The sequence below is a fragment of the Balaenoptera musculus genome, chromosome 1 (assembly GCF_009873245.2).
Source record: "Balaenoptera musculus isolate JJ_BM4_2016_0621 chromosome 1, mBalMus1.pri.v3, whole genome shotgun sequence".
Classification (NCBI taxonomy): domain Eukaryota; kingdom Metazoa; phylum Chordata; class Mammalia; order Artiodactyla; family Balaenopteridae; genus Balaenoptera; species Balaenoptera musculus.
The window spans coordinates 9,057,381-9,076,489 of record NC_045785.1 but is presented as its reverse complement, the minus strand read 5'-3'; the positions used below and the strand labels follow the sequence as shown (position 1 = coordinate 9,076,489).

Here is a 19,109-nt window from a genome sequence, read left to right as displayed (position 1 = left end):
CAGGGGCACAGTGAAGATTTCCAGCACAAAAGGCAGCTATTGTTTATCAAGAAAACGTAGCCATCAAATGGATTAACTCAGTTAATACCTCTAAAGTATACTGGCAAGCTTAACAGTGACCACCTGCATTCAAATCCCTACACACATCCTCTCCTACGTACATAAGGTCTACAAAGAACGCAAATACAACCACACATGACCCACTTCTTCAACATTATTAGGAGACAGAGAACTCAACAAACTGAAAATTACCTGTAAGCCCCAAACACCAAACTCCAGCAGAGCTACTCTGCCCTTGTAAATCTGTAGTTGGGGACAGCGGAGGAGGGAGGCCTAAAAGATTCAGTAAAAAGAGGAGGAGGAGGAGGAGGGAGAGGGAGAGGACAGCAGAGCTCATAGACAAAGTGTAGACAGAATTGTTCCTAGAAAGAGTAAGTCCAGCTGTGTGTCCAAATACTGATCCTGGGTCTGGGACTTGGTGGCTCAAGGCACCAACTACGGGGAAGGGGCTTGAAAGTGAGTAGGTCAAAGGTGGCAGCTTCGATAAGGCAGTGCTTTTGGGAGAGAATCCCATTAACAGATGCGGTGGCTTATCTCCAAGATGCTCACCATCAATTCCTGCCCTTCCTATAGATGCATGCCTCTCTCCCGTTGTATTAGTTTGCGGGGGCTGCTGTAACAAAGTATCACGGATCAGGGGGCTTAACCAACAGAAGTTCATTGTTTCACAGTTCTGGAGGCTTGAAGTCCAAAATCAAAGTGTTGGCAGGGTTGGTTCCCTCTGAGGTCTGTGAGGAAAGGGTCTGCTCCAGGACTCTTCTTGGCTTGTATGTAGATGGCTGTGACTCTTCTTCCTGCGACTCTTCACATCTTCTTCCCTCTACACATATCTCTGTGTCCAAATTTCCCCTTTTTGTAAGGACACCGGTCATATTGGATTAGGGCACACTTGAATGACTTCATTTTAACTTGATTTTCTCTGTAAAGACCCTATTCCCAAATAAGACCACATTCTGAAGTACTGGGGATTAAATTTTGAGGCGACACAGTTCAATTCATAATCCTCACTGGGAGGTGGAAACCATTTCTCCTTATATCTGAGGGTGTCTGTGACTGTTTTAACCAATAGAAAATGATGGAGGACACACCATTCAGGCCTAGCTTATCAGAGGACTGGCAACTTCCACTTTGGGACCACTTGCTGTGGGGAAAACCACTACTGCTGGGGAAGCTCAAGCTGGCCACATGGGGAGGGAGATGGACTCGGCTGGCCTCCTTATTCCAGCCACTCCAGCTCAGGTAACGGCAGTGAATGAAGTCTTCAGACCACTCATCTCAGCCATCATCTTTTTTTTTTTTTTTTTGGCCCCACTGCATGGCAGGCGGAATTTTAGTTCCCTGACTAGGGACTGGGGATCGAACCCGCGCCCCCTGCAGTGGAAGCACGGAGTCTTAACCACTGGACCGCCAGGGGATTCCTGTCGCCTCAGCCATCATCTGAGGATAACCCTTTGAGGCCCCTCAAGTGAGAGCAAGGAAGCTGAGCCTCATCAACCCCTAGGACCAGGAGACACAATAAAATGATGGTTATTTTAAGCCCCTATATTCTGGGGTGGTTTGTTATGCAGCAAAAGGTAACAAAACAATAGAGAAATGGTCCTTGGAGACGCGGCAGTGACTAGAGGGAAGTAAGGGGGTGTTAGGGTTGAACTGTATCCCCTCAAAATTCGTATTTTGAAGTCCTAACCCCAAGTACCTCAGAATGTGACTGCGTTTGGAGAAAGGGTCTTTAAAGGGGTGATTAATCTAAAATGAGGTCATTCAGGTGGGACTAATCCAATAGGATTGGTATCCTTATAAGAAGAGGAAATTAGGACACAGACATGCACAGGCAAAGACCAAGTGAAGATGGAGGGAGAAGATGGTTACCTACAAGCCAAAGAGAGAGGACCTCAAAAGTAACCCACCCTGAATGTAACTTGATACAGCCACTATGGAGAACAGTATGGGGGTTCATTAAAAAACTAAAAATAGAACTACCATATGACCCAGCAATCCCACTACTGGGCATATACCCAGAGATAACCATAATTCAAAAAGAGTCATGTACCACAATGTTCATTGCAGCTCTATTTACAATAGCCAGGACATGGAAGCAACCGAAGTGTCCATCAACAGATGAATGGATAGAGAAGATGTGGCACATATATACAATGGAATATTACTCAGCCATAAAAAGAAACGAGGGCTTCCCTGGTGGCTCAGTGGTTAAGAATCTGCCTGCCAATGCAGGGGACACGGGTTCGAGCCCTAGTCTGGGAAGATCCCACATGCCGCGGAGCAGCTAAGCCCGTGAGCCACAACTACTGAGCTTGCGCGTCTGGAGCCTGTGCTCCGCAACGGGAGAGGCCGCGACAGTGAGAGGCCCGTGCACCGCGATGAAGAGTGGCCCCCACTCGCCGCAACTGGAGAAAGCCCTCGCACAGAAACGAAGACCCAACACAGCCATAAATAAATAAATAAATAAATAATTTAAAAAAAAAAAAAAGAAAAAGAAACGAAATTGAGTTATTTGTAGTGAGGTGGATGGACCTAGAGTCTGTCATACAGAGCGAAGTAAGTCAGAAAGAGAAAAACAAATATCGTATGCTAACACATGTATATGGAATCTAAAAAAAACCCAAAATGGTTCTGAAGAACCTAGGGGCAGGACAGGAATAAAGACGCAGACATAGAGAATGGACTTGAGGACACAGGGAAGGGTAAGTGTAAGCTGAGATGAAGCGGGAGAGCGGCACTGACATATATACATCACCAAATGTAAAATAGATAGCTAGTGGGAAGCAGCCGCATAGCACAGGGAGATCAGCTTGGTACTTTGTGACCACCTAGAAGGGTGGGATAGGGAGGATGATGGGAGGGAGACGCAAGAGGGAGGAGATACGGGAATATATGTATATGTATAGCTGATTCACTTTGTTATAAAGCAGAAACTAACACGCCATTGTAAAGCAATTATACTCCAATAAAGATGTTAAAAAAAATTTTTTTCGGGCTTCCCTGGTGGCGCAGTGGTTGAGAGTCTGCCTGCCAATGCAGGGGACAGGGGTTCGAGCCCTGGTCTGGGAAGATCCCACATGCCGCGGAGCAACTGGGCCTGTGAGCCACAACTACTGAGCCTGTGCGTCTGGAGCCTGTGCTCCGCAGCAAGAGAGGCCGCGATAGTGAGAGGCCCGTGCACCGCGATGAAGAGTGGCCCCCGCTTGCCGCAACTGGAGAAAGCCCTCACACAGAAACGAAGACCCAACATAGCCAAAAATAAAAAAAAATAAAATAAATAAAGAATTATTCTGCCTAAAAAAAAAAGAACCCATTCACTAAGTTATAATTATTCACAGGGTCAGAGGAGATACACAAAAAGGGCCTCTCTCATCCTTGCCCTTTGATTGTTCTAGGTGTCCAGTTATGTTTCTCATTATCATCCTGACTCCAGCTGATATGCTAGGGTGGGCTTAAGGGAGAGATGAACTTAGACTGCATCCTATTCTTTATTCCGCTCCTACCCAAGACGTTTCCTTTGCCCAGTGGGAGTGGAACCCTGTCCCAGGCAAGAAGGTGCTGGTGAACTAAGTGTGTGGGAAAAGCAAACTCCACTGATCTGATGCTGAGCAGAAAGTTCTGAGAAGACATGAAGCTGTTTGACTACAGAAGTTTTAGAGAATGCTCGCTTGCAAAAGGAGCCCCTCAGGACCAAGGGCCAAACGTATGCCACATGCAGTTAGTTTAATAAATGTTTGATGGTGAAGATGTCAAGTCCTAATGTGAAAGATCTCTAGGGAAAGATTCCACAGGCTTTCTGGCAAGGACACGATGGAGGCTCCAAGTGCCCTTATCTAAGATCGAGCTGCGGGAAGTGCAGGGCGCAGAGATTAGAAAGCAACCAGCAGGACTTCCCTGGTGGCACAGTGGTTAAGAATCCACCTACCAATGCAGGGATCACAGGTTTGATCCCTGGTCTGGGAAGATCCCACATGCTGCGGAGCAACTAAGCCCGTGCACCACAACTACTGAGCCTGCGCTCTAGAGCCCGTGAGCCACGACTACCGAAGCCCGCGTGCCTAGAGCCCGTGCTCTGCGACAAGAGAAGCCACCGCAATGAGAAGCCTGCGTACGCAGTGAAGAATAGCCCCCGCCCTCCACAACTAGAGAAAGGCCACGTGCAGTAACGAAGACACAATGCAGCCAAAAATAAATAAACAAATAAATTTATGTTAAAGAAAAAGAAAGAAAACAACCAGCAGAGCAGACAAAGTTTCTTAGAGCTGGTACCTACCGGCTGCTCTCCCAAGCGCTGTATGCGGGTTAATCCCTTTGATCCTCACACAGGACCATACTGTTCCCATTTTACAGAAGGGGAAACAGAGGCACAGAGAGGTTTGTGACTTGCTCGAGGTGGCACAGCGGTATCTCTTAGAGCTGAGGGTGGGTTGGTGCTAAAGCCTCACCCATTCCTCAGCCCCACCTCCGCAGCCTGGATGCGGAGAATGGGGCCCCCGTGGGATGCGGCTTCCACAGAGCCGGCAGCTCAGTGACCAGGCAGGGCTCGCATCAGGGGTTGGGGTCGTGAGCCTGTGCTCTTTCCTCTGATACAGGTCGCCACTGGGCACGACCCTCTCGACCCTCTGAGCCAAGGGTCGCGCTGTCCCCGCCCCGGGGGGCCGCGAGGTGGTCAAACATGGGATGTCAGAGCCTTTGAGGGCGAGCTGCGGGGGACCCTCGCAGTGAAGGCAGGCGCCGGGTACCCAAGGGCCGCGAGGTGGAACGGGGTGCGGGTGCTAATGAAATTTGGGGAACGCCCCCCTCACTCTGACTCTCACCTCCAGTACCTGCGGACAGAAGAACCCCGTGCAAGGGAGAAGCGCGGCAAGCCCCACCCTCCTCTCCCCATCTAGTGCTGCCAGGCTGAGCACGTAAAAATATAGGACGCCCAGTTAAACCTGAGTTTCAGACAACTAGGGACTAACCTCTCAGTGTAAGTAAGCCCCAGTCTACTGGGCTGAGCTGTGGCAGCAGGGATTCCCCTTGCGGGAGAGCCCCGGACTTAGCACCTGGCCTCAGGTGGATACTCATTAACGGTCTCTCTCCGGGCCAGTCTAGATAGGAGACGTTTAACTAGGGAGTCCCAGGCGTGGGAACAAACTCTCCCAGCTGGGGGCAGGGCACAAGCCTGTCCACGGTCAGCTCCTCCCCGTGAGGTCGGCGGCTTTCCCCCAGTGTGGGCCATGGAGCATCCCTCCAGGGGCTCCCTGACGTGGCCGTTTCCACTGGAGCCCAAACCAGTCCTTTAGCTGGTGACCCTGAGCCACTCAAACCAGTCCTTTAGCTGGTGACCCTGAGCCACTCAAACCAGACAGGCTGAGTGAAGCCAATGCCCCCACCCCCGCCCTTTGAGGTTAAGCGTGGCATCCCTGGAGGACACTGAATGCAGACCCCGTGTCTCTACTGGATTAGCAGGGTCAGAGAGCAATCTCACACCCATTTCCAGGCTCCTGGCTCTGAGTTGAGGTAGTCCTTTGTCTCTTCTCCTGCAGGAAGGAGGCGAGATTCCTGGATCAGGGGGACCTTGGGAGGGAACCGCCTCGGGAGGCAGAGGGACCACTTTCCCATGGTGTCTCTGCCTCAGCATCACAGGCTGCACAGATGTCTGCTGGTGGGTGGGAGGTCAACATATGTGTCCTTAGCCCTGCTTCTTAAGGAGCCCTCTTCAGCCTGCTGAAGGGGGAGGTCTGTCTGCCCATTTAGACTGTAAGCCACTTGAAGGCAGGCTTTGGACCTTCTAATTCCTCCATCTATCCCCACTGTGCCAGGACAGCTCCTGTGGGATGTGGATTCTGAGGTGTACCTCTCATCCTTCCTCCTGCATCTCTCCCACCAGCTGATGCAGCTCCGACTTTCCAGCCTTTTGGAAAGTTATTGAACATGTTTTCTGTCTGACTATGGGGATAAACCCACATTACAAGAGGAGAGAGTTAAATTAGACAATGCTCTGCAGTTTTGTCTGCAAAGGCTCTAGACCTTGGGCTGTTACCAAGGGCTGAGATATTTTGTTCTCAAGATACATTTCTAAGAGAAAGGCATGCCGTTTCTTTTGGGGACTGTGTCGGTTAGGAATCTTTGGGACAGAAGTGATAGAAATCTAACTTAAATTGGTCTAGGCAAAAAAGGGGGGCATATTTATAAGTTCACATAACCAAAGAGGCCAAAGTAGATTGACTTCAAGCATTGCTGAGTCCAGGGGCCCCAATGATGTCACTAGGATGTCAGCTATGGGGACAAATAATGAGTACAATCCTTTTTGGAGGTGGTGGGAGGGATAAGATGAGCCTTTCAGAATTCTTTTTTCCTTATGAGGTTGTAGCAATGCGAAGGAGAGAGGAAAGAAAGGAAAGAGAGAGAGAGAGACTATTACCCTGCAACACATAGGCAACACCTCCACTCTAGTCAGATGCTTTGAATATTGCTGGCGAGGCTGGACATGGGATGGGAAGAGTTAATAGCTCTTTTCTTCCAGGCTGCCAAACTCAGACCTTCCTCTGTTAACCATCAGTCTAGAGATTCACTTCAAGAGCAGAGAAGATCTACACACTCAGACTGGTTTCTAAAGAACCCCGAGCACACACACACCACACACACTACACACACACACACCCACACACACCTATCACAGCTGTGAAGGATCTGATGTCCCTCTGCAGGTGATTTCTGGCTTTTGGAGAAGGTCTAAGGGTCACAGAAGACGGAGGTATTACTGGGGGCTGGGAGCTGGCAAGCAGACCTAACCATGAACTAGGGGCAGTTGACTATAACAACACTTTTGTGGCTGGGAGAATTCCTTGTCTAATTCCTTCTTTCTACACAGGGGAAACAGAGTGCCAGGGCAGAGAAAGGACTTGCATAAAGCCACTCAGTGAGACAGCAGTGGACAGAGGTTCGCCACCAGCTGACTCCCGGGGTAGTGCTCCTTGCTCCCTCTTTCCCCTTTTCCTAGGTGCCCAGTGCTCTTATGTTGCCCCATAGCTGCCCAGGGCTGCGCTAGAGACAGGGTGAGAAGGGGAGCTGCAGAGAAGTAGCTCAGTACAATTGCAGCTGAGCCATGCTACCTGACGGGCCCAATTTCCCCAGGGTTAGGGTTAGGGTTAGGTTAAAGACATTTCCTTACCTGAATCTTTCTTCTGCCAAGAGCAAAGTACTATAGACTGAATGTTTGTGTCCCCCACAAAATTCACATGTTGAAACCTAACCCCCAGTGTAATGGTGGAGCCCTCATGAATAGGATTAGTGCCCTTATAAGTGAGACCCCAGGGAGCTCTCTCACCCCTTCTACCATGTGAGGTTACAGTGAAAAGAGAGCTTATGAATGAGGAAGGGGGCTCTCACCAGACACTGAATCTGCCAGCACCTTGATCTTATATTTCCCAGTTTCCAGAACTAAAAGAAATAAATTTTTGCTGTTTCATCCATCCAATCTACGGTATTTATTCTATTACAGCAACCTGAATGGACTAAGACACTGGGGGTGGTAGTTGAGCAGTTAACCAGTCCCCCAGCTCTGCCCAGAACACTCCTCATCTTCCCTCTCATGGCTGATTCATTCTTATCCCTCAAAGCATTAGCCCAGAACCACCTTCTCCAGGAAGCTCTCTCCTCAACTGAGTGTTCCTGCCATGTTCCCAGAGCACCCAGGTCTCCGTGCTGGATCAGTCACCACGTCACCCTAGGGGCCTGTGACTGTGTCTGTTTCTCTCCCTACACTGTATGCTCCTCAAAGGTGGGATTTGTCTTGTCCACTCCGCATCCCCACCTCCCAGCAGAAAGCTTAGTTTTACCTGCACAGTCCCATTTCATCTTCACAGCAACCCTATGAGGTGGACATGAAAAAAACATGAGAGACGAAGCAACTTGCCCGAGTAGCAAAAGACTGAGGTGGGATTGAATCCAGGCAATCTGATTCCAGGGACTGGACTCCAGACCATTGTGAGCCCAGACCTTCAGTGAAGACTTGTTGAGTGAAGTAAGGGTCTTCCTTCTTCCTTTGTAGCCAGCACAGCCAGCACCTAGCACCCCCTACCTAGGGTCTGATACTGGAGAGAGCCAACACTGCCACCACAACCACCTTTACGGGGGGGGGTGGTCACTAAGTGCCAGGCACTGTGCTCAGTTAGTTTCCTATTGCTACTGAAACAAATTACCCTGAAAGTAGTGGCTTCAAATAACACAAATTTATTTTCTTACAGTTCTGGAGATCTAAAGTCTGAATGTATTTCACTGGGTTAAAATCAAGGTGCTGGCAGGCAGGCCTGTGCTCCTTCTGGAGGCTGTAAGAAGAATCCGTTTCTTTGCCTTTTCCAGGTGCTAGAGGCCACCTGCATTCCTTGGCTCATGGCCTCTTCCTCCATCCTCAAAGCCTTCCTCACAGATGCCAGCCGTGTAACACCTCTCCCCTCTGACCCCTGCTTCCACCCTTCCATGTCCTCTCTCTAGCCCTGATCCTCTTACCTCCCTCTAGTAAGGACCCTTGTGATTATACTTGGTCCTCCTGGATAATCCAAAATAAGCTACCCACCTCCACATCCTTAACTTAATCACATCCACAAAGCCCTTTATACCACATGAAATAACATATGCACAGGTTCTGGGGATTTGGACATGGACATCTTTGGGGGGCTATTATTCAGCCTACCACATATACCATCTCATTTAATCCTTGAGTGGTAATACTGTGACATAGATGGTGTGATTATCTCCATTAAATAGAAGTAGAAAGTGCATGGCATGTCATAGGCACTCAATAAATATTTGTGGAGATGATCTGGTGTAAGAGGGGTCCTTCCCTGGACAGAAGTCCCTGGAGTATGTATTCAGTCTTGTGTCTGCCCTAAAGTCTTCTTCCACAATCCCCTCCACTGCGGGAAGATAGAGGCTCTGTCATAGTGCTGAGCACTTAATCGTTTTCCCCTGGGGTGGCTCTGTCTCCCCAGCGAGACACAATGTCCGCTGATGCAAGGATGAACTCTCACATGTATTCCAAATTCTTTGGCTCTTTTCACACTGCTATGGACTTTCAAAGACACCATTTTCTCCCTTTTAGTCCTTGCAAGGAGGGAGCATATGTCCATTTTGTGGAAGAGTAAAGAGAGGCTCAGGCTAGATGCAGAGTCAGTTCTTGATAGAACTGTTGGTTGATGTACTATGCCTTGCTCCCAACCCTTCATATCATGACACCCAGCTCTAGGGATTCTCTACACCCTCAGCAGCCCCAGACTTCTGACTCAGCTCTGCTCTTGGCAGGCTTTTGTTGTCTCTCTCTCTGTTGTTTAATCTTTGGATATTCTTCCTATAGTGTGCATGTACACACACACACACACACACACACACACACACACACACACACTCCATCCCCCAGAATCTTCCCAGGACAGCCCTTACCTCTCTCCCATCTTCACCTGCAAAATTCTCATCTTTCCCATGTTTTACATCCTTCCCTTTTTGTCAGCCACCAGACTCACATCCCTTATTGCACAGCTCTCTGTAGCTTTAGAGATGGCAATAGATTATCCTAATTTTTCTTTTAGTAGAAGAACTTTGCAATCACTCTGGCAGTGATTAAGAGCTTCAGGTCTGGAATCAGACTGCCTGGGTTGGAATCCAGGTTTACCATTTGTTAATTGTGTGACCTTAAGAAAATAGATTAAGGCAACCTGTTGAATGGGAGAAAATATTTGCAAATGATGTGTCTGATAAGGGGTTCATATCCAAAATATCTAAACAGCTCATACAAGTCAATATTTTAAAAACCCAATTAAAAATGGGCAGAAGAGGGGCTTCCCTGGTGGCGCAGTGGTTAAGAATCTGCCTGCCAATGCAAGGGACACAGGTTCGAGCCCTGGCCCAGGAAGATCCCACATGCTGCGGAGCAACTGAGCCCGTGCACCACAACTACTGAGCCTGAGCTCTAGAGCCCGCAAGCCACAACTACTGAGCCCACGTGCCACATGCCACTGAAGCCTGCGTGCCTAGAGCCCGTGCTCGCAACAAGAGAAGCCACGACAATGAGAAGCCCGCGCACCGCAACGAAGAGTAGCCCCCGCTCACCACAACTAGAGAAAGCCCACGCGCAGCAACGAAGACCCAACACAGCCCCCCACCAAAAATAAATAAATAAATAAATAAATAAATTATTTTTAAAAAGGGCAGAAGATCTGAAAAGACATTTTTCCAAAGAAGACATACAGATGGCCAACAGGGACATGAAAAGATGCTCAACATCATTAATCTTTGGAGAAATTGAAATCAAAACCACAATGAGATATCACCTCACACCTGTCAGAATGGCTATCATCAAAATGATTAATGGGGACAGAGTTTCAGTTTAGTAAGGTGAAAAATTCAGGAGATGGATGATGGTGAGAGTTGCACAACAATGTGAATGTACAGTTCAGTGCCACTGAACTGTACAGCTAAATATGGTTAAAATAGTATGTTTTATATTATGTGACTTTTACCACAATTAAAAAAACATTTTAAAAAAGACCACAAATTACAAATGTTGGCGAGAATGTGGAGAAAAGGGAACCCTTATGCACAGTCAGGGGGAATATAAACTGGTACAGCCATTATGGAAAACAGTATGGAGGTTCCTCAGAGAACTAAAAATAGACCTACCATACGACCCAGTAATTCCACTCCTGGGGGTATATCCAAAGAAAATGGAAACACTAATTCAAAAAAACATATGCATCCCAATGTTCATAGCAGCTTTATTTATAATTGCCAAGTTATGGAAGCAACTTAAGCGCTTATCAACAGATGAATGGATAAAAAAGATGTTGTATATATAGACAATGAAATGATACTCCGCCATAAAGAAGAATGAAATTTTGCCATTTGCAACAGCGTGGATGGACCCAGAGGGTATTATGCATAGTGAAATAAGTCAGACAGAGAAAGACAAATACTGTATGTTTTCACTTATATGTAGAACTTAGAAAATAAAACGAATGATATAACAAAATAGAAATAGACTCAGAGATACAGAGAACAAAGTAGTGGTTGCCAGTGGGGAGAGGGATGGGGGAGGTGCAAGATAGGGGTAGGGGATTAAGAGGTATACCACAAGGTATAAAATAATAAGGTACAAGGATGCAATATATGGCATAGGGAATACAGCTAATATTTTATAGTAACCTTAAATTGAATCACTACGTTGTACACCCGAAACTAAAATAATATTGTAAATCAATTATACTTAAATTAAAAATTAAAAATCAATTTAGGTGTAAAAAAGAAAAGAAAGTAGATTAATTTCACTGAGCTCAGTTTCCTTATCTGAAAAGTGAAGAACTACAATAACAATTTTCTCACTCAATACCTGGAAGATGCTATTTTTCAGGCAAGATTTGCTTAGACGTCTCAGCTTCTGCTCCTTGCTGCCCCTTTCTCCACTTCTGTCATAACACATTTCCTTTCCTAAACAATGCTACTCCCTCATCCTGCTGCTTGTCAGCACAAGTTATCTGGTAAGGGTGGTGACACCAGTCATGCACACTTTAGGGGGGATTTAATCTGCTGTGGCTCTTCCCAGGGCCATTTTTCTATGGAGCCCCTTTTGTAATCACAGACAGGAGGCGCAGACCATCTGCGAATGGGAATGAGATCATGGACGACCAGGTGAAGGAGGCATTGTGGAAGGCACTCCTTCATACCCTTAGTGTCCCACCAAATAGATAACCATCTTCCAGTCATCCTTGCTTTTTCCGTTATGTTGGCTTGGTGGGAGAGGGAGGTGTTGGCACCTGGAGGAGATGTGATAGAAGGCATTCCTGAATGACTTCATCTCTGGGCCTTGCCTCTCAAAATTCCTGTCAAATCAGCTCTACCCTTTAAGGGATGGAAGAAGGGTCAGCATTCCAGAAGTTCCTTGTCATACCCAGACTTTTAATCAGGTGACACTGGAGAATTAGCATCCTAGTGCAGGAGGTTGTGAGAGGGCGGAGAGGGGTCTCAGACGTCTCTTGCCCCTGCCCTACGCTTGTCTTTCTGGCAAGACCTAAGTTGAGGAGAGCGAGTCCTCTTGCGTTGTTGGCTCAGAGCGATCAGGACCACGGACAGCGATCAGAGCGCCCGGAAGACCCGCCGCCGAGCCAGGTGCGGAGAGTTCCAGGCGGGTGCCGAGTTGCAGGCGGGGAGGGAAGACGCGCTGCAGCGGTGGGGTGTCGGCTGGGCCTGTTCTTTCTCTGAGTCACCCCGTGCGCCCGGCATTTGCGTCAGGCCTCTGATCGCTGGGGTACCCTCTGCCCTCTCCAGGAATGCGGGGGGGAGGAAAGAGAAAAGAGCCACTCTAAAGCCCCGGGGTTTTTGCAGGAAAGGGGGAAGCGAGAGACAAAGGACCTAGCGGTGTCTACCCAACCCCGCCAACTCCCCCCGCCGCGCGCTCCCGTTCCCGGCCAGGCCCATTTCTATACAAGGCCTGCTCTCCCCGGCCTCCACCCCTCCGCGCGGAGAGGTGCATTCCCCCGCCCTGAGCTCAGCGGGCCGGGCCGGAATGCGCCGATAAATCAGAGATAACCCAGAGGGGCAGGGCCGGCCCGGCTCTCAGGACGGGGGATAAAAGGCCGCGGTTGCCCGAGGACCCAGTAGGTGAGACGTGAACCGGGACCCAGCGCAGCGGCAGCGGCGGCAACCTCTCTCCGCCCCTCCAGCGACATGGACCCGCAGACGACGCTGCCCCGAGCGCCCCTGCTCCTCCTGTGCTTGCACCTGTCGCTGCTAGGCTGTCATTCCCACCCGCTAGGTGGCCCCGGCCCGGCCTCGGAACTGCGGGGGATACAGGTGAGCGCTGCCGAACTGCGTAAACCCGGCTCGCCGGGAGGGCACCGACGACAGCAGCAGCTAACGGGTCCCCCCCTACCCCCACCCACAGTCCCAAGAGGTCCCCACCCTCCCTTGGGTATTAGTGATAAGAGAATGAGAAAGCGGCGAGACTGGGTGCGGGGACCCCCGGCCCCAAGGCGGTCGGTTTGCCTTGGCGCCATCGAGGGCGGCTGGGCCCAGGTGCGGCTTCCTGAGGCTCCGCCTCCCCCACCCATCGCAGGAGCTGCTGGGCCGTCTACGAGGCAGGGTCTTGGAGCTGCAGACCGAGCAGAAGGGCCTGGAGCCCCTCCAGCAGGGCCACGGCCTCGCAGAAGCCTGGGAGACCGGGGCGGCCGCCCCCGCGGGGCTCCTCGGGCCCGGCAGCAGCGTCCTCCAGGCCCTGCGGGGAATGCGGAGCCCCAGGATGATGCGCGACTCCGGCTGCTTTGGGCGGAGGCTGGACCGGATCGGCTCCCTCAGCGGCCTGGGCTGCAATGGTGAGCACCCACCCCCATTCCCACCGCGTGCCACCTTTCTGGGTTTGATGTCTCTGGGGACCAAACTTTGAGCAAAGGACACCTGGATATCACTCTTTCTTGCTGACAGTCCTCAGGGTCAAGGAGCGCCTTTCTGGAAATATTAAATTTTGACAACATTCATTACCATGCCTGTTGAGTTCCCACCCACCTTCTAACCACCTCCTGCCTCTCTTACCAAAAGGGGCAGAATCACCTTAGGATGTAATTCGGTCATTGCCTGGCAGCCCCTTCTTGGCGCAGAAGGAGTATTAAACATTTTCCTCCTGGTTTCCCCTGAACTGTCTAGAGCTGCAAAGGCAGAGGGCAGGATCACCAGGGTGATGGTAATCCCCAGTTTACAACAGGGAAAGCAAGGTCCAGGGAGATAGATTACTCCAAAGCCTCAAACATCCAGGTGAACTGAAGAGGGGGGAGGCACAGATGGCACGTGGTGAGGGGAAGCTCAGGTCCTGCCTGTCTCCCACCCAAATGTAATCACCACTCTCTCTCTTCCCCACACAGTGCTGAGGAGGTATTAAGAGAAGGTCCTGGCTGCATCTGATTCTCCTTCAACCCCCTGCTCCCCTTTGAAGCAACTCCTATTTATTTTTACTTATTTATTTATTTATTTGGTTGTTTTATATAAGATGGTTCTTATCTTTGAGCACAAATTTTCCATGATGAAATAAAGTCAATGTTATAGCTTTTTCTTTTGAAGTTGATTTGTCTCCGTGTTCTAAAAAATAATCCATCATTGAAAAACAGTCAAACCCTGTGTTTTCTTGAAGATCCCAAAGATGTCCTAGTGGTGGGGCAGGGACACGGCTTCAAGGGCTGGTCAAACAGCTGGCGGGGGGGGGGGCGCGGGGGGTGGTGGCTGCTTTTCTTTAAGGGCTTTTCATGCTCTGAAATGTCTCTAAATATCTCAAGCACTTGAGACACTTCCCAGAAACTACTTTTCAAAGGCTGGCAGTTTCTCCCTGGGAGTTGAATGGGCCCTGATGTATTCCTGTGACATGAGGGTGTGTGTCAAGGTATCTGCCCCTTGACAATAGCTTTCCCTCTGCCTGGAATTCTGCCATTAGAGGCACTCTCCCTGTATTTGTTGTTTCCAGAAGCTCTCAGAGATTGGGGGCGCTTTGTGTGTGTGTGTGTGTGTGTGTGTGTGTGAGAGAGAGAGAGAGAGAGAGAGAGAGAGAAAGAGAGAGAGAGAAAGAGATATGCCAGCTTATTTGCATTCCTGATGGGGGTGAGCACTCCATCTGCCCCAAACCTCAGGTTCAAGTCTTCAATTCCTGATGTCATCCTGGAAAGGAGGCTTCTAAACCCTGAGTTTAATAGCATTTTCATTTCCTGAGCCCATAAGTTTAGAAGTGCCTGAAAGAGGCCCAGCATTTCAGGGTGCCCTTCCTTTGGGACCCCACGTCTTCACTTCCTCTCTGCCCTAGAGAGAGAAGACCTTTATTCCAAGGCAGAAAAGGAGACAAGCACTAGAATCCTACTGTGTTGCCTTAATCAGCAGGGAGTCCTGGTAGAGGTCACTGCCCTCTCCTCTCAGGGTCCTCCTTCCCCTGCATCTTGGGTTCCAGGCATCCCAGGTCATGCTGCAGAACTCTCTCCTGCTTTCAGGCTCCCAGGCTTCAGCTCATGCAGTTTCCTTTGCCTGGAATGCCTTTTATGATCCCAGCTCTGCAGGAGGACAGGACTATTATTATCCCCTCTTTATGGATGAGAAAACTGAGACCCAGAAAAGGGAAGCATCTTACCTGAAAGCATTCAGCTGCTAAGTGCCAACACTGAGATTTGAGCAGAGATCCACGTGACTCTCTTATGGCTTTTCTGCTGTTCTCATCTGATGTTTCTTTGAGTCAGAGGGAAAGAGAAGTGGTGGGTCTTGGTGTTACTTCTCATTTTAACCCAGTGTGCATTAGACATATCTAATGAGATTAAGATTTTGAAAATAAGGTTTTAGGACCAACTTATTTTCCAATAAAACTGTGAGCCATCTTTGCCTAATGTTTTTGACCCAGGGCGGTAATGAGTAATTAGCACAGTTAACATTTATAAAGGCCTCACTATGTACCAGGCCCAGTTCCATGAACTCATATTAGTCCTCGCGACAACTATGCAGGAAGAACTCTTATTATTCTTCATTTTACAGATGGGGAAATTGAGGCACAGAGAGGTCACGTGACTTTCTCAGGGTCCCGCAGTTAGTACGTGGCAGAGCCAAGATTCAAGCCCACGCAGGCTGGTCCAGCACCCAGGCCCCTAACCACTGCACAACCCAACCGTTCCCAAGCCAGTGAATTAGGCTTGCTGGTGGGTTGGAAGGTCCCCCTCTTAATGGCATCACTCAGTTCACCATTTGGGGCTGCTGCGTATTGGCAACTTTCTCCCCCTGCTCAGGGGATGAAGACAGACCCGCTCCCAGAACGCCCACTCTACAAACCCAACCAGCACTTCAGAATTCTTCCAGGTAAGTCCAGCTCTTCCATAAATAAGGCTCAGGCAGTGGAGTCTGTATGTATGATACAGATATATCCTGTTACTTGAGCCTTTTCCTCAAGCAAAAGTCCAGGAAAGAGGACTCCAAAACAAACTGTGAAGGAAGCAAATATGACTTCTGGAGGATGGGGAGTGGGTGGCCTGATGTACCCAATGAAGTGACATCTCATTGAGCTCCCCCTGGGTTTGGTGTTTGTGGGCAGTGCTGTGGCACATGCATCATCTATGGATGCCCTTTAGAACCAGCCCTCCCTAACCTGTGACCCTGGCCCCTTCAGACACATCCCCATGTAGCTATAGCCATGGCCTTAACCTCCCTGACTTTCCTATTATCAACCTCATCCTCCAAAGAAGCTGCCAGATTATGTATCTCCGTGGATGCTTGTCAGTGTAATCTACCCAGAAAGACATGTTGGTGGACACAGGCCCAAGGATGCCTAGCCCACGGCTTCACAGCTGGAAGGAGCTTCAGTAGAGGGTAGACTGGCTTTGCCGGGTCTCCAGTTTTGAGGTTACTGAAGTCAGGACAGTGTTGGGCCTGAACGCTACATCTCATGTCACTGATTCTGCATTCCCCTCTCCATCCCTCTTGTGGCAGCTTTGAATTCTTTTTTTTTTTTTTTTTTTTGGCCACGCCGCGCGGCTTGTGGGACCTGGGACCTTAGTTCCCCAACCAAGGATCGAACCCAGGCCCTCAGCAGTGAGAGCACAGAGTCCTAACCACTGGACTGCCAAGGAATTCCCAGCTTTGACCCTTCTGAGAATGATTTGTGGCAAGAAAAAAAAATGCATTCTTTCCTCATGCAGAACCAGGTCTAAATAAAGTCATGAACTTGGCCACTTGTCTTTGTTCGTGTTGCAGTTCTCAACCTTCTATCCCTGTCTCTGTAGGATTTTTCATGCAATCAGTGCTTTTCCACTAAGTGGCCCGTTTCTCCCATGGGGTCAAGAGCCAGGCTCCGTACAGCTGCCTGGACATCCTGGAACATTTCAGCCCTGGGACATTGGCTCCCACTCTTGTGCCCCCAGTATCTTGTCTCTGGCACTGCCAAGTACAGCCCCTGCCCTTGCTGCTTCAGTGCACCCCAGCCCTAATTTCATCCAGCAGCACGGCACTTTCCTGCCCGAGGACTTTCTCTGGCAGCCAGAGTCCACTTCCTGTGGGCAGGCAGGAAGTGCTGGGGAACTGACATGGACCAGCGCAACACTCAACCAACACCGAGGAGCGCCCTCGGTTCACAGGTGGCGTGTATCTTTCGCCGGTTACTGGATTTCTCTGCGGGGAGTTGGGATTAAGCTGCAACTGCCCACGGTGATCACTAAACTCCTTCTCTCCCTGGTCACTTCCCCACTCTCCTGCCAGTATTTCCTGGGATTATCTCCAAAATAAACTACTTTGCTTGAATACTTGTCTCAGATTCAGGAGAACCCAAACTATGACACTCCCGAATGAGTAAACCTTCTCCCGGGGCTCCACCCTCGATGACTTCAGCCCTTGGAATCTTCCTTGACTCCGTTCTTTGGCTGGACCACCCAGGCAGGTACCATGTCCACTCCTCCTTCCTTCCCTCACCACTCATATTGGCGCACCAGCTTCTTAACTGGCCTCCCTACCCTGGGCTCCCCGACCTAGTTCTTCCTGCATCGGGGGAGAGAGCAGAACCTTCATGCCTTAGCCAGCGGGTGACTCCCCCCTCCCTGTGAGGCCCCTAGGGAGGGCAAGGTGCAGGGGTGGGCCCTCATGTATGTCCTTGGGTGGTATGCTGGAGGGGGTGTTGGTGAATCACGGTCATTGTGGATGTAGTTAGTTAAGATGAGGTCATACTCGAGTAGGGTGGGCTCCTATTCCAATATGATTAGTGTCTTTATAAGAAGAAAAGAGAGAAACACAGAGAGGGAAGATGGTCATATGATGACAGAGACAGAGATTGGAGGGATGCATCTACAAGTCAAGGAATGCCAAAGATTGCCGGCAGGTCCCAGAAGCTGCAAGAGACAAGGAAGGATCCTTCCTTACAAGTTGTGGAGGGAGCCTGGCCCTGCTGACACCTTTATTTCAGACTCTAGCTTTCAGAACTGTGAGACAATACACTTCTGTTGTTTTAAGATACCCAGTTTATGGTACTTTGTTACAGCAGCCCTAGGGATCTAATGCAGTGCCCTCATCCTTTTCTCTCCTCATAGACTGTTCGAAGGTGCTGGGTTCCACGACGCTCTCTGGAGATGTGCAACATGACCAACCAACCGACCAACCAACCACTAAGCTGTTTTTGCAAAGCTGTGACCAGCTTGGTAACATATCACTTTATATTTGCTCTTTCTCTTTCCTTACCTGTGGTGGGCAGCCTCTGAGATGGCCCCCAGTGAAGCTCATCTCCTGGTATTCATCCCTTGGTAATCCCCTCCCTCTGAGTATGGGCTGGACCTTATGACTCACTTCTAATGAACACAGTACAACAGAAGTGATGGGGTACCACATCCAAGATCAGGTTACAAAGAGATGGTGGCTTACATAACGTTTCCCTCTCTACCTAAAGGAAGTCAGCGGCATCTCTATGGAGAAGCCCACGCAGTAAGGAATTGACATCTCCAGCCAACAGTCAACGTGGACCCGAAGACCTGCCAACAGACACACGAGTGAGCTTGAAAGCAGATCCCCAGCCAAGCCTTGAGATGACTGCAGCTCCGGCCAACATCTTAATTGTAGCCTGTGTGAGCTCTGAACAAGGGGCACCCAGCTAAAGCAGAGCCAGATTCCTGGTCCACAGGAACTATTACATAATCAATGTATAGTTGCTAAGGTTTGGGGTAATTTGTCACGCAGCAGTTGTTGACTAATGCACTATCTCACTTCCCTTTGCTCCTCACTCTTACTTCCCTTGAACTACAACCCCCATAAAGTTTTAGCAAATCAACTTGTCTTGGGCCTTTTTTTCCTGGGGAACCTGTCCCCAAATTCCAGTCTCAGTGACCTCCATGTTGCACCAGAGAAACAGAACATCATTCTCAAAGTCCGAAGCAATCATTCCTAAATACGCACCAATGTCTTACCAATTTCTCCCAACTGGGGCTTCTGCTTTAGACTATTTAGGTCTAACAGACTTGTCCCATGAATGTGAGGGGTTTTTCACACCAATTCTGCCCACATGTGACATTGCTGGGCCCTCATGGCTC

General features: G+C 49.5%; 1 protein-coding gene across 1 annotated transcript; it reads left to right on the top strand.

The window, feature by feature from the left end:
* Positions 1 to 12,042: 12,042 nt before the first annotated feature.
* NPPB (natriuretic peptide B) lies at positions 12,043 to 14,135 on the top strand. Its single transcript, XM_036864687.1, has 4 exons — positions 12,043 to 12,204; positions 12,421 to 12,888; positions 13,151 to 13,406; positions 13,950 to 14,135. Exons 2-4 carry the CDS (start codon positions 12,763 to 12,765, stop codon positions 13,964 to 13,966), a joined length of 399 nt encoding a protein of 132 aa, XP_036720582.1. The 5' UTR covers positions 12,043 to 12,204; positions 12,421 to 12,762; the 3' UTR covers positions 13,967 to 14,135.
* Positions 14,136 to 19,109: the final 4,974 nt, after the last annotated feature.